The sequence below is a fragment of the Pantherophis guttatus genome, chromosome 4, assembly GCF_059756535.1.
Source record: "Pantherophis guttatus breed Tessera chromosome 4, ASM5975653v1, whole genome shotgun sequence".
NCBI lineage: Eukaryota > Metazoa > Chordata > Lepidosauria > Squamata > Colubridae > Pantherophis > Pantherophis guttatus.
In genome coordinates this window covers 10,908,489-10,923,505 of record NC_142066.1, presented here as the reverse complement: position 1 = coordinate 10,923,505, position 15,017 = coordinate 10,908,489, and the positions used below count along the sequence as shown (strand labels likewise).

Genomic DNA, 15,017 nt, shown 5'->3' with positions numbered 1-15,017 from the left:
TTTATTAGGAGCTTCATGTCGGCACGTTCCCAGGTGAAGACAGCTCTGACCCTACATAATTTATGCTCCAATTATGACCCTGTTTCCCCCCTCCCCTCAGGGTGTGTCATCAATCACATTCACCAATGGAGCAATTTTGTGGGTTGTAGAGGTCACTCCCCTTGGCTGCTGTAGGTAACCCTGGGATACAGCCTGAGAGAGAGATAAGCGTGGAATGTGCATCTGTCTTTGGCTACTGTGCCATTTTGCCAGTTTCCCATCCCCCCGGCCTATGTCTACTCAAGAGCAGGCCAGGGATGCTTTGCGAGTTAACAATTCTACCAATTGAATTTCAGGTTTAGATTCTCTAAATTTAAAATCTTTGAAAAAATAAAGCAACCATGTATCTTTTACTCACAGACCAAAAGGCAGTGCACCATTACTTAGTAACTACGGATTCAGGCATATATTTTTTTTTCCTAATTCTAAAACTAACAACAAAATAACCTTTTGGATCTCATTCAATGTACACAGTGTGAATTTGATATCAGACAATCAATAAACGTTCGAAGAGATATAAATATTATTTTCTCAGAAAAATCATTTTCTTATTCAATTTAACTCAGGATCAAGGATGCCTCTCTAGAGGTGATCAACAGTATTAAGTATCTGGAAGTGCAGATGATGATGATGATGATGATGATGATTAGTTCAATTTATATGCCGCCTTTCTCCAAAGATTCAGGGCGGCTAACAATCTGAACTGATCTCTCCACACATCATCCTTAGTGAAGCATGCAAACCAACATCTGCATTTCCTGCGTCGGATGAGGAGAGCACATCTTTCTCCTTCTGTCCTGGCTACTTTTTACAGAGGCATGATTGAGAGCATTTTAACAAACTGCATCACTGTTTGGTTTGGTGGCCACAGTGCCTCAGATAGAAAGTCCATACAGAGAGTAGTGAGGACAGCCAAGAAGATTATAGGAAGCTCACTTCCTGTTATTAAGGATACTGCTTAGAAGCACTATGTGCTTACTGCTCAAAGCATTGTTAGAGACCCCACACAACTACTTCACTGTGTGTTTCTATTGCTCCTCTCTGGGAGGAGGTTTCAAAGTATTTCTACCTGGATTACCAGATTCTGTAACAGTTTTGTTCCCTATGCCATCCATCTGGTAAACTTGCAAGAATCATTTTTCTTGCCATGTACATGTATACATCTGAACTAGACTGTGTTGTTTCTCTGTGTTATATTATATATGTGGGTATAGGCAGAGTTTTGTATTTATTTATTTTGTCATGTTTATGTAGTGTATATTGGAGGTGGTGATCCTTTGAGAACTCTATCAGGGGTGAAATTCAGCAGGTTCTGGCGAATCGGTAGTGGAAATTTTGAGTAGTTCGGAGAACCAGCAAATACCACCTCTGGCTAGCCCCAGAGTAGGGTGGGAAGGGAGATTTTGCAATATCCTTCCCCCAGAAGTGGGGAGGGAATGGAGATTTTGCAGTATCCTTCCCCTGGAGTGGGATGGGAATGGAGATTTTGCAGTATCCTTCCCCTACCACGCCCACCAAGCCACGCCCACCAAGCCACACCACACACACCAATACTAAAAAAAATTGAATTCCACCACTGAGCTGTATGCAGTATAAAAATATACCATTGACTGAAAGACTCTGCTCATGTGGCTCAGGAGAGGTGGAGACTGTGGGTCACATACATGTTTCATTTACACAGAGATTAAGAAAAAACCCATATTCTACCAATAACTGTGAGGTAAGCGGTACGTTCCAACACTGCTTATCTCCAGTGGCTGCTTAAGGATGAAGTTATGTAGTCCATAACTACAGCGCAGGTGGCTAGATTCTGTGCCGTAGCACTGGGCATTCATCGGAAACACGTGTCTTCTCCACCATTGTTGTTGTTAGTTGTGAAGTCATGTCTGACCCATTGCGACTCCATGGACAATGTTCCTTCAGGCCTTCTTGTCCTCTACCACCCTCTGGAGTCCATTTAAGCTCACGCTGACTGCTTCAATGCTTCAGTGAGCATCCAGTCCATCCAACCACCTCATTCTCTGCCGTCCCCTTCTTCTTTTGCCCTCAATCGTTCCCAGCATTAGGGTCTTCTCCAGTGAGTCCTTCCTTCTCATCTTCTCCACCATAGTTATGTTATATAACAAATGCGGTAAACCCTTTGCACTGCTTATTCCTTTCCCTTTTAGTATTAAGCTGACAATGGGCCACTCAGTTTATGGATTGTAATTTTAGTATAGTCAGACCATGTATAATTGACAGACTGGATTTTACCATAGATTGTAGTTGTTATTTATTATTTTATACTACAATTTTTAATTGTATATTTACTGTGTGTTTTTATTTGTTCTCGTCTCTGGTCTAAGACTGTAATAAACTGATTGATTTATTGATTGAAAGCTGTATGCAATGAAATTTCATTTTACTGTATGCCAGTTAGTGTACATTCAAAGTGACAATAAAGTTATTCTAAGTCTAAGTCCAACACATTCACACACATGCACATAAATTGTGCATGATTCGGCCGGTTTGACCCCTGGCTGAAATGGTGGACTCTCTCCCCTGGACTTTTCTTTAAACCATCATTAAGAATCCTTGGCCTCTTTCCATCTTCCCCAGACAGACTTTTGGAATCTTAAGATGTATTCATCCGCTGATCTCTTCACACTGCGAGACTCCCCCCTCTCGCAGGCCTGGCCCTCCATGTTATCGAGGGCCTATCTTGATGACGGGTCTTGGAACCACGAGAGATGGCATGCAGTGAAGAGGGGGTTGAGGGGTTTTCTATGTAAATTTTTAATGAAATTTTTAAGGGGTGGGAATAATGATTTTTTAAGGGGAACCGGGAGGAAGACCAAGGGGTTTGGGGGGATGAACCCACTAGGGTCAGAGCCAAGCCCGGCACAGGGGGACGGTTTGGAGGGTGCAGGTTGAGGGATTGGGGAGGGGCTGGAGGACTATCCGGAGGAGAAATTTTCCATCAGCACGGTGAATGGGAGGGGCAGATATGGCGGGAGCAGGGGACCATATCATGTGTCGGGGGCTCGCACTTGCTATTTGAGAGCAATTGCTTGCCCCGGTCCCCAAGGCTCCACTCGGACACTAGGTGGCTTAGATACTCAGGATCTGGGCCTTCAGCTGATGCTGTGCAACGCCAGGTCCGTGGTAAATAAGGCCCCCCTCATTCACGATCTTATTCAAGAGGGAGGAGCGGACCTGGTGGGTATTACAGAGACCTGGTTGGGCCCAGAGGGCGGCGTTCCTCTGGTTGAAATGTGCCCACCAGGCTTCAGAGCATTCCATCAGCCGAGGGCCCAGGAGAGGGGCGGCGGGGTGGCGGTTATTATTAACGAGGATCTGGGTCCGAGGGAGACCACTGTGCCTCAGATAGCCGGATGTGAGTCCCTCCTTGTGAGGTGGGGTCATGGGGTTCAGATGGGCTTGTTGCTTACGTACCTGGCTCCCTGCCACATGGCAACAGCCCTACCTGAGCTACTCGACGTGATAGCCACGGTGGCAGTAGATACACCCAGGCTTTTAGTCATGGGTGATTTCAACTTGCCATCCGTTGGTGAAATGTCTGAGGTGGCTCGGGAGTTCATGGCTTCCATGACAGCCATGGACCTGACCCAGTTAGTTCATGGCCCTACGCACAGGGGAGGTCACACTCTGGACCTGATTTTTGTCTCTGGCCAGTGGTTGAGTGGTCTTGTTATTGGGGATATAGACATGGAACCCTTGCCATGGACAGACCACTCACTCCTTTGCCTAGATCTTCGAACCGCTGCCCCCCGCCGTAGGGAGGCGGATCCAATTAGATGGATCCGCCCCAGGCACCTGATGGATCCTGAGAGGTTCCAGATGGAGCTTGAGCCATTTCCTGAGGTTCTAGCACATGACTCGGCCGAGGACCTGGTAGCCACTTGGGATCGGGCGGCTGGTGGGGCCTTGGACCGAGTCGTGCCTTTGCGGCCTCTGACCCGGTGCCGATCCCGTGTGGCTCCTTGGTTCACCGAGGAGCTGAGGGAAATGAAGTGCCGGAAAAGATGCCTAGAGAGCGGTTGGAGGGCCAGTCTCGCTGAATCTGATCGAACACTGGTAAGGTCGCATATTAAGACCTACCTAGTGGCGATAAAGACGGCAAAGTTTAATTACTTTTCCGTCTCTATTGCATCATCAGGGAATTGTCCGGCTGCCCTGTTTAGGGTGACCCCCTCCCTGCTCCATCCGGGAGTGCGGGAGGATCCCTTGGAAGGCAGGGCGGAGGATTTTGGACAATACCTGTATGACAAAATCGCTCAGATCCGTGGGGATTTGGACTCTGACTGGGTAGATCAAGGCAGAGTGACGAGGAATAGTCTTGAGAATGTTATCTGGGAGGAGTTTGACACTGTGACTCCCGATGATGTGGACATGATTTTGGGGAGACTTAGTGCGGCCACATGTTTACTGGACCCGTGTCCCTCCTGGTTGGTACTGGCTTCCCGGGAGGTTACACGAGGCTGGCTCCAGGGTGTTATCAACACTTCGCTGAGTGAGGGCCACTTCCCCGCTGCCTTGAAAGAGGCGGTGGTGAGGCCTCTCCTAAGGTAGCCGTCCCTGGATCCGGCAATATTGGCCAACTACCATCCTGTCTCCAAACTTGGCTTCATGGCGAAGGTTGTGGAGAGTGTGGTCGCGTGACAGTTCCCACAATTCCTGGAGGAAACATCTTATCTAGATCCATTCCAGTCAGGTTTCAGGTCTGGGCACAGCACAGAAACAGCATTGGTCGCGTTGGTTGATGATCTCTGGAGGGCTCGGGACAGGGGTTGCTCCTCTGTTCTGGTCCTGTTAGATCTCTCAGCGGTTTTTGATACCATCGACCATGGTATCATGCTGCACCGGCTGGAAGGGTTGGGGGTGGGAGGCACCGTGTTGCAGTGGTTCTCCTCCTTTCTCTCCAACCGGTCGCAGTTTGTGTTGGCAGGGGGGCAGAGGTCGACCTCGAGGCCTCTCATCTGTGGAGTGCCACAGGGATCGGTCCTCTCGCCCCTTCTGTTCAACATTTATGTAAAGCCGCTGGGTGAGATCATCCATGGCTTCGGGGTGAGATACCACCAGTACGCTGATGACACCCAGCTGTACATCTCCACCCCAGGCCACCCCAATGATGCCCTTGAAGTGATGTCCCAGTGCCTGGAGGCTGTGCGGATCTGGATGGGGAGGAACAGGCTCAAGCTCAACCCTTCCAAGACTGAGTGGCTGTGGCTCCCGGCATCCTGATATAGTCAGTTGACTCCATCACTGACTATTGGGGGCGAGTCTTTGGCCCCCACAGAAAGGGCTCTCAATCTGGGAGTCCTCCTGGATATGCAGCTGTCCTTGGAGAAACATCTGACAGCTGTAACCAGGGGGACCTTTTGTCAGGTTCGCCTGATTCGCCAGTTGCAGCCCTTTCTTGATCAGGATTCCCTGTGCACAGTCACTCATGCCCTCGTCACCTCTCGCCTTGACTACTGCAACGCTCTCTACATGGGGCTCCCCTTGAAGACCACCCGGAGGCTCTAACTGGTCCAGAATGCAGCAGCGCGGGTAGTGATGGGAGCAGCATGGCGCTCCCATGTAACACCGCTCCTGCCGAGCTGCACTGGCTCCCAGTGGTCTTCCGGGTGTGCTTCAAGGTGTTGGTTATCACCTTTAAAGCGCTCCATGGCATCGGGCCTAGCTATCTTCGAGACCGCCTGCTGCTACCGACGACTTTCCATCGTCCTGTGCGCTCCCACAGAGAGGGCCTCCTTAGGGTGCCATCAGCCAATCAATGTAGGCTGGTGACCCCCAGGGGGAGGGCCTTTTCTGTGGAGGCACCTACCCTCTGGAATCAGTTGCCCCCAGAGATAAGGAGAATCCAAGACCTTAGTGCCTTCCGCCATGCCCTTAAAACCCACTTTTTCCAGCAAGCCGGGCTGGCTTAAGAAGAAATTTTAAATGTTTTAATTGGTTTGTATTTTTAATTTTGGGCCAAATTTATATATATTTTAATTGTTTTTTAATATTTGTATTTTATGTTTTTAATTCTGGCTGTACACCGCCCTGAGTCCTCAGGGAGAAGGGCGGTATATAAATTTAAAATAAAATAAAAAATAAAAATAAAAAATACACACACCGAAATGTATACAAGTGCTCCTTTCAATAACATATACCATACTTTTCGAGTATAAGACACACTTTTTCTCCCCCTAAAAGAAGGTGGAAATGTTGGTGCATTTTATACACCAAATACAACCATTTTGGCCTCCTGAAACCCCACCCCGTGCATCCCATTTTCGCCAAAAACAGGCCCATTTTTTGCAAAAACGGGATGCGCAGAAGGTTTGGGAGGCATGCAGAGCAGGGGTGAAATGCTCCCGGTTCAGACCGGATCACCCAATCCGGTAGCGATGGCAGCGGGTGGTTTGGAGAACCGGTAGCAAAAACCCCTGCCCCCCCCATCATGTCCAGCTGAGCCACAGGATCATTTTTTTTAAAAAAAAAAAAAACTTTTAAAAGCATTTTTTTCTACAACCTCTTCTGATGAAAAAAAAATTGCTTTTAAAAGTTTTAAAAAAAGCCTCTGATGATCGCGCGGCTCAGCTGGGACAATCAGAGGCTTTTCAAAGCATTTTTTTCTGCAACCTCTTGGCTAAAAAGGTGGTAAAAAAAATGCTGTGAAAAGTCTCTGACAATCCCAGCTGAGTTGCTGATCGGCAGAGAGATATTTTTTAAAAAAAACCTTTCTGACGATCCCAGATGACTTTCCTGATCAGCAGAGAGATATTTTTAAAAAAGCCTCTCTGATGATCCCAGATGAGTTTCCTGATCAGCAGAGGCTTTTCAAAGCATTAGAAAAAATGCTTTGAAAAGTTTTTTTTAAAAAAGTTGGCCACGCCCACCCAGTCACAATACCACCCCTCCCCACCAAGCCATGCCCACAGAACTAGTAGTAACAAATTTTGCATTTCACCCCTGTGCAAAGTGCTCCTGGGGGCTGGGGAGGGTACAAATGTGACTCATGGGGGGTTTGGGAGGTCAAAAATGGGTCCATTTTTTGCAAAAACAGGATGCGCAGAGGGTTTGGGAGGCCTGCAGAGTGTTCCTGGGGGCCGGGGAGGGCAAAAACGGGGTGCACGGAAACAAAAACATTTTTTTCTTGTTTTCCTCTTCAAAATCTTGGTGCGTCTTATACTCTGATGTATCCTATAGTCTGAAAAATATGGTACTTGACCATGAGAAAGCTATGTTTGTCTACTGTAACTTTTCTGTATAATCTCTTCTTTAGAAATAAAATATGGGAAAACTATCGACAATATGTAAATCAACTTAGGTTACAATGAAAGATATAACCAAAGCAATTTAAATTTTGCCAAATAAAAGCAGCACATGAGATCAATAAGATCTCATGTAATATATTGTTCCAGATCCTAAGAAACCAAATCTCAGTTAGTCATCTCACTAGGGCAGAAATATAAATACATGTTCAAAAATATTAAAAATTCATGTGGAAGTTTTGAAAGTTAATCATATATTTTTTTTTGAACGATCATCGTGAGAGATTTAAAAGCAATCTTAACAATGAAAAATATTTCTTAAAAATATTCCATCAGAGACTACATTGTGAGTTCCTTGTAAAGGTCAAAAGATCAAATACTTTAATTCTAATAAGTAGCAATATACCATTAAAATCATCCATCTTTTCAACAAATGAATTTGTTTACACGTGAGTATAATTTCTGTCCAAATTTGCTTTTCACCAGTACAAACAAATAAGGGTTCAAATAAACATTCCACTGGTTAGTTCAAGTGTAAAGAAAATGCAATTTGGAGTTCCTATCCAACAGTTTAATTCTCTGTGTTATCCCAGTCTATGGGTTCAGTAGGATTTACCAATGAATAATTTTACGAAGAATCTTGCATTAGAAAGTTTTTTTTTGTTGAAAGTTACAATGAAACAAAAGTACTTTATTATGTTTATTTTTTCATATATTTGTTGGGTGACGTCAACTAACAAAAGATTAGCAGATATAAAATATTTTTCTGAGTATAAGACACTCTGGAGTATAAGATGCACCTTAGTTTTGGGGAGGAAAATAAGAAAAAAAAAATTCTGCCTCTGCCTACCATCATCCATCGGTATTCATCTGGCTAGCGTCCTGTCAGTGTGTGAGAGAATTGAGGGCTGTTTGGAAATTGAAACAGTATTTGCTGTGTGAACAACAAGGAGATAGCAAGGAGCCTGGTCTTGGCTTAGCTCAGCTGTTCTGTATTAAAGCTGCCTGATGTGCTGAGCTCTGAAACTAAAACTGAAACTCCTCTCCTCTGCTTGTGTTTTGCTTGTATTTACTACCACGTTGGAAAACCTGCTTCTCGTATTGTATATTTACTTCATGTGTTATATTATATATAAAAAGAAGTTATTGAATCCTGATGAATGAGTTACTTGTGTGTGCTTTCTGGATGTGATTGCTGCTACAAACTCTGACACGTCCTTGCAGCAAATAGCAAACAGCCAGGTCAGCTTCAGCACATTATTGCAGTTTGATTCACCATGAGCAGCTGATTGGTGGGTGGATCGGCCTCCTGGAATACCCCAAAATCAGCTGTTCCTGGATGCAGGGATTGCCACAGACCATCACTGCCTCTGTGCCTTGCATTTTTGGCTTCATAGATGAATAAGATGCACCCAAATTTTCAAACTCTTTTAGGAGGAACAAAAGTGTGTTTTATACTCTGAAAAATATGGTACTTGTTGTGAAACTGAGTTATTTGATGTCAATGACATTATGAAATGGGATGCAATTACATGGGTTTATTCTTTGTCCTTATTAATCCCTCCTTATTGTTCAGCCCAGGTCTCAGCAGGATAATATAAACTTTTGGAGAAAAGATACAGGCCAGCAATGCAGCCCCTGAGGCCAAAATGGAGAAGATCTCCACAGCTACCATGTATTTACCTTTGGTGCTCAAATAAGTTGGGATAAAAGTCATCCAAACACTGCAAAACATGATCATGCTGAAAGTAATGAACTTGGCTTCATTAAAAGCATCTGGCAGATTTCTGGCCAGGAAAGCCACGATGAAGCTGATGATGGACAGAAGTCCCATGTAGCCCAAGACAAAGTAAAACATGAAGGTAGAGCCTTCATTGCATTCTGCTACTATCTCGCTCGGCAGGGATTTCATGTCCAACTTGGGGTATGGAGGAGCAGTGGCAAGCCATACAGTACAAATGCCAGCTTGAATGAGAGAACAGAAAAGGACAATGGTGTTGGCCAGCCTTTTTCCCATCCACCTCCTCACATTGGATCCTGGTTTGGTGGCCATGAAAGCAAGAACCACAGTGATGGTTTTGGCCAACACACAAGATACCGCCACAGTAAAGATAATCCCAAAAGCAACATGGCGAACGAGGCAAGTGACTTTGTGGGGGTGGCCAAGGAAGAAGAAAGAACAGAGGAAGCAGAGGAGGAGGGAGGAAAGGAGAGTGTAAGTGAGTTCTCGGTTATTGGCTTTGACTATGGCAGTATCACTGTGCTTAATAAAAGTAATAAACACGAAGACTGTGACCAGTGAGAAACAAAGGACTATTGAGACTAAACTCATGCCTAGTGGTTCTTCATAGGAAAGAAATGTTATGATCTTGGGGAAGCAGCTGTCGTTACTCTGGCTTGGATATTGATCATCTCGGCACTGCATACATTCGTCCATGTCTTAAAAGAAAATTGCAAGAAAAAAATTAAGAAAAATAAGCATATCTATTAGAGCTTGACAGGATTGGAAGCCAAATCAAGACAGCTCACTTGAACAACATAGAGGAGCCATCAAAGTTGCATGTCTTTGTTTTCAAATACAAGCCACTACCTATGATGGAATACCAGACTGGCTCTCGAAATGATATTAGAATCCCAATAAGTGTTACAAAAAAGGCAATTGATGGTATTATGAGAACCCATATATATATATATATATATATATATATATATATATATATATATATATATATATACATACATATATATATATAGCAGGTATATACAAAAGTATGCCGCCCAGAGTCTCCGGAGAAGGGCGGCATATAAATCGAACCAATAAATAAATAAATAAATAAATAAATAAATAAATTATACTTAAGTAGTACTGGGTAGAATATCTGATAGACTTTCAAGACTGGGCTATAATACTTTAACGACAACAAGAAGGCTCAAGAGTTTATGTTTCTTAATCTTGCCTATCTCAAAACTCTTGACACCAGCTCAATTTGGGTTGCTTCCTGAATCTGAATTAAGGCAATCCTCAGATATGGATTGGCACCACTTTACATAATCCTAAGGATGAGTGAAGAATTGAGGGTGCTATATCACCTACCTGTTTTGTTGGAGATCTTTCCTTCTGGACATGGAAAACAGTCATAGCAACAAAATTTCTTTCCTTCCTTCTTTTGTTTCTGAAACCCTGGTGGGCATGAGTCACTGCACACAGAAATAGGACATACCTGTTCACAACAATAAAATAAAAAAGTCCAGGTTGTAAGGAAGCTAAGAACATTTAGCTATTTTGGGGGGATCCTGAAAATCGGAAAACAGATAAATGACCAACATGCATGAATATGCAATCAGAGGTGGTATTTACCACTTCTCCGAACTACTGAAAATTTCCGCTATCGGTTCTCAAGAACTGGTCAGAACCTGATGAGTACCACCTCTGTAGTAACAATAGTAATACTTAATAAAGCAGCAACAATACTGAATGTATACTAGCACTGCAACCAGAATGGGACAACTCACTTTGACCAACTCACCGTGGGTGAACTTGTCCTGGTCATTTTACCATGGGACAATTTGACCTTAGGAAAATTCAACATGGGATAACTGAAGAGAGGGACAAGTAGACTTGCAGCTCAACCCAGACTTGAGGACTTCTAACTTGAGAAGGTTCAAACCTAAAGCAAGAGAAGATCAGCTGCAATTCACTTCTTCCTCTCTTGAATTATCCCATATTGAATTGTCCTGTGGCAAGATGGCCATAGCAAGTTTTTCCATGCTGAGTTGGCCTGCAATGAGTTGTCTTTGGCTAGTTGACCAGGGTAGACAGCCAGGGCAAGTTGACTGCAGCGAGTCAACCATAGTGAGTTGTCCTAGACCTCACTGCAACATCTTTTGGCATGGACAATTGTTAAATTAGTGGAAATGTGTAACCACAGATGGCTTATCTTACTGAAGGAAATGGAGGAAGGAGATGATACACGGAGAGCATATGCACCAAAGACAAATTCTTTGTGTGTTCAATCACACTTGGCCAATAAAGAACTATTCTATTCTATTCTATTCTATTCTATTCTATTCTATTCTATTCTATTCTATTCTATTCTATTCTATTCTATTCTATTCTATCTGAAGGAAAATCTATCAAGGAAATCCAAGAATGCATACCTGGTTAAAGGTCCTAGGCCACTCAATAATTTCATCATCTATAAAGAATTGTTCTTCTTCAAAAGCCACTGGTTCTAACCACCCAATTTTGGCTTTACGAAAGGAGTTGTTTGGGAATAAAATCATGTGCATTATATCAAATCCAGCAACAATTTCTCTTCTTTCATTGAAATTCAGGTTCTCTCCAGCTGAATTGTTAAATGACATCGCTTGAAGAAATGCATGTAACTGGGAGGAAGGGAAAAGAGTAGAGGGATAATAAAATCAATAGTATAATCTCAACCTGTGACATGTTGGAAGCAATTAACTTTCATATAAATTAACCTAGGGGATTATTTTCTGCATCAGTTAGGAAGATCTTGGGAAGGAAGGAAGGAAGGCAGGAAGGAAGGAAGGAAGGAAGGAAGGAAGGAAGGAAGGAAGGAAGGAAGGACAATAGATGAGCTGTGTAACAGGTTATAGCCCACACTTGGCTTCAATGTTTTCTTTAGATCTTGGGAATGAATCCCTTCTGTCCACGTAGACAATCCTCTCTTTTGACTAAATTATGAGTCTCCACCCAATTCCTGATTTCCAGTAGCAGAATGACAAATGGGTTATAAAGGTGAAAGATTTTGAAAATTGTATTCCATTATTTTAGAGAAATGTTAGCAGATGATTGTTTTCTGCTGACATGGGCTGCTATGACCTTAAGAAGGCATGTACTGTTTCTCAGGACAATAAATCTCACAGGGGTTTCATTGAAGTTAGGAGGAATCTATCTATCTATCTATCTATCTATCTATCTATCTATCTATCTATCTATCTATCTACAACCATGTGTATGAAATTCTATAGGGTTCCCTGCCTGAGCAGGGGATGGGACTAGAAGACCTCCAAGGTCCCTTCCATCTTTGTCATTCTGTTAGGGGGACACTACCTGCCAAGATTGCATATCCTCAAACTTGAATCTTTGCTCCCCCATTCTTGCTCTGCGTTTGCTCTTTGATGAGTGCAATGCGTGGAGAGCATGGGCTACTGCATAGACAGCATTGTAGACACTGTAGCTGTGGCCACTCATCTTCACTTCAAAAACAGACCGAGGAGGTTTCTCCAGGTTCTCCTTCCCAGTACATAGTTCATCTGGCTCCAATGTTTCTCCAGCATTTGGAAATGAACATTCAAAAACCTGTTCCCAGAACAACTGGGCAAAACCATCACCTTCAGGCTGGTATGGGTTTTTCTTCTGAAGATACATCTGAAATTCCCGAGGTTGCTTGGAATGAATGGCGAAGGATATGGCACCTTGGAACATTTGAAAATCCATCCGTCTCGTCACGCCCGTTACTGCAAATTCCATCTGGGCTGTCATGATCCACACCTTCCCTAAATATGTGTTGTCAGAAACTAGAAGAGTATTATAGTTAATTAACCACATAAGATTCATGGTATCTCCATAGATGATAAATGCTGTGGCCCTCTGATCCATATCAGATATGTGGAGATTTCCAAATGTACCCATATCGTCACTGGACAAGACACGGCCTTGGCGTGGGAACACCTGAATGAAGGCTGAACAGATTCGATACTTGGAAAACAGCGCTTCCATGCTTTGCAAGAAATATTTCCCACTGTCATCATCTCCTGTGAAAAGGCCCACCCATGTCCAGCCAAAGTGTAGAAGCAGATGGATAATTCCCATGTACTGGTTTTCATCGTTTGGGACCATACGATAAAAAGAAGGATCCCTAGATTTTACAATGTCTTCAGGAGCAAATGATCCATATGTGATCTTAAAGACAAAGTGCAGAAAGGCATGGTGTCTTCAATCGATCATTCAATCAATCAATCATTCAATCATTCCATCAATTATTCAATCATTCAATCAATCAATCATTCAATCATGCCTGCAGAAAGGAAATTCCTATCTTTCCTCTTTACTAAAACGAAACCTTTCCCTTTTACTTATTTAACAGAAATATGACCAATTTGAATGAAACCAGAACTATTTCTTTTTGGGGATTATAAGAGAAAAAATGAGTAAAGATATTCAATACCTCATCCTCCACATAATCCACCACTGCCAGAATTTCATTTGCCCAAATTTGGAAACAACAGCAGGCTCCATCAAACATGATGATTATAAAAATGGTGCTAGAATGAGCAGAATCAGATAAGTTAACGATGGAACTCAAAGACAGAGAGGAAATGATTTATTACGAAACGTGGAATAGTTGGTATAATCGGCTGGAAAAGAAATTTAAAATCAATGTATAGTGATTGTTAAGAGAAGATATTATAATGAAAATATAATATTTAATGTGTAGCAGGTATGTATATTATGTAGTGATTATATGAATAAGTATGTAACAAACAAAATGGATATATATATATATAATTGGCCGAAGGATAAAATAGATAGTACTAAAGATGCCGGTATTGGAAAGCTGTAAAAGTGTAACTAAGATTTTAAAGATGTAAATGTTGAATAAAAATAATTTTTAAAAAAAGAAAGAAAGAAGGATTTGGAACCTCACTGATTGTCCCAGGAGTCCTTATTTGTTAAATTCTCTAAGCTTATTTTCTTTAATTTTCTAGCTTCTCTTTTCTATTTCAAAATCACTTGTGTGATGAATATAAGATTAATAAAAGTAGCCCGAAAATTAGATGTAAATTAATAGAGTTTAAGATTTAAAGACTTGATGAAATGGGTCTGGGGATGAAGGAGGATAGATAGAAATTTGATTTATAAATAGAAATAAAAACAGAGTTGTGTTTATTTGGAAATTAAGAGTTGTGGTGATAAAATAATAAGGTAAATACTTAGATTAAGATGTTAGAATATTTGTTAAAAAAATTGTGATTTGATTTTTATGTTAAAAGATGTCATTGAGGAAATTCGGGAAAGAGTTGTTAAAGAGTCTTAAGCGATTGTACCTATTCATGACCGAGTCAAGACTTCGCTCTTGAAAGAGGTATTTTTATGTTTATTTTTTAAAGAAATAAAAAAATGTTTTTCAAAAAAAAAAAATTAATAAAAGTAGCCAAAGCTATTCCTTGCAGCTATGCATAGTGCTCACCTGTGGAATCTTGTAGCGTCCTAAAATATCTGCCATGTGAAAAGAAGTATCGGAGCCAAGTCCTCCAATTACAGCAATCAGGTTTTTAGGGGGTCCACATTCATAATTAGGAAGGAAAGCGTGCAATTTAAAGAGCAAATTGAGAAGATTGTAATAGGTCATCCTCTGATCATAGTAGGTGTCGTAGATGTGGAAGCCCAGTGTGATATTTGGTAAAATTGTTGGAGATTTGTTGATTGTATTTACAGCAAATGCCAAAGCCAACACATTCTGGTAGAATTTGGTCAGCATCCTGCAAATAGAGTTGCAAGGCTTTTTACCTATGAATCTGAACATCTTGACCAGCACAACTCTTGGGATAATGCAATGTGACCAGAATTATGAAGATGAATCAAGGTTCGGAAAATGGAATAAAAGAGTTGGAAGGGACCTTGGAGGTCTTCTAGCTCAACTCCCTGCTCAGGGAGGAAATCCTATACCATTTCAGACAAATGGT

At 42.4% G+C, this 15,017-nt stretch overlaps 2 protein-coding genes across 2 annotated transcripts; both read right to left on the bottom strand.

Annotated features, from left to right (window-relative positions):
- Positions 1-7,659: 7,659 nt before the first annotated feature.
- Positions 7,660-14,812, bottom strand: LOC132711293 (vomeronasal type-2 receptor 26-like). Its single transcript, XM_087894426.1, has 4 exons — positions 14,522-14,812; positions 11,463-11,690; positions 10,399-10,525; positions 7,660-9,743 (listed from the first exon to the last, which is right to left on the bottom strand). Exons 1-4 carry the CDS (start codon positions 14,810-14,812, stop codon positions 8,833-8,835), a joined length of 1,557 nt encoding a protein of 518 aa, XP_087750552.1. The 3' UTR covers positions 7,660-8,832.
- Positions 12,367-13,229, bottom strand: LOC148113719 (vomeronasal type-2 receptor 26-like). Its single transcript, XM_087891552.1, has one exon. It carries the CDS (start codon positions 13,168-13,170, stop codon positions 12,367-12,369), a length of 804 nt encoding a protein of 267 aa, XP_087747678.1. The 5' UTR covers positions 13,171-13,229.
- Positions 14,813-15,017: the final 205 nt, after the last annotated feature.

Bases quoted from the DNA above. Each gene is read 5' to 3' on its own strand.
- LOC132711293 (XM_087894426.1), bottom strand. From the start codon at position 14,812: ATGCTGACCAAATTCTACCAGAATGTGTTGGCTTTGGCATTTGCTGTA. The intron at 10,526-11,462 runs GTATGCATTCTT...TGTTGTGAACAG, and splicing joins GGCCTAGGACCTTTAACCAG to GTATGTCCTATTTCTGTGTG. The intron at 9,744-10,398 runs GTAGGTGATATA...TTTTCTTTTAAG, and splicing joins AAAGATCTCCAACAAAACAG to ACATGGACGAATGTATGCAG.
- LOC148113719 (XM_087891552.1), bottom strand. From the start codon at position 13,170: ATGGTCCCAAACGATGAAAACCAGTACATGGGAATTATCCATCTGCTT.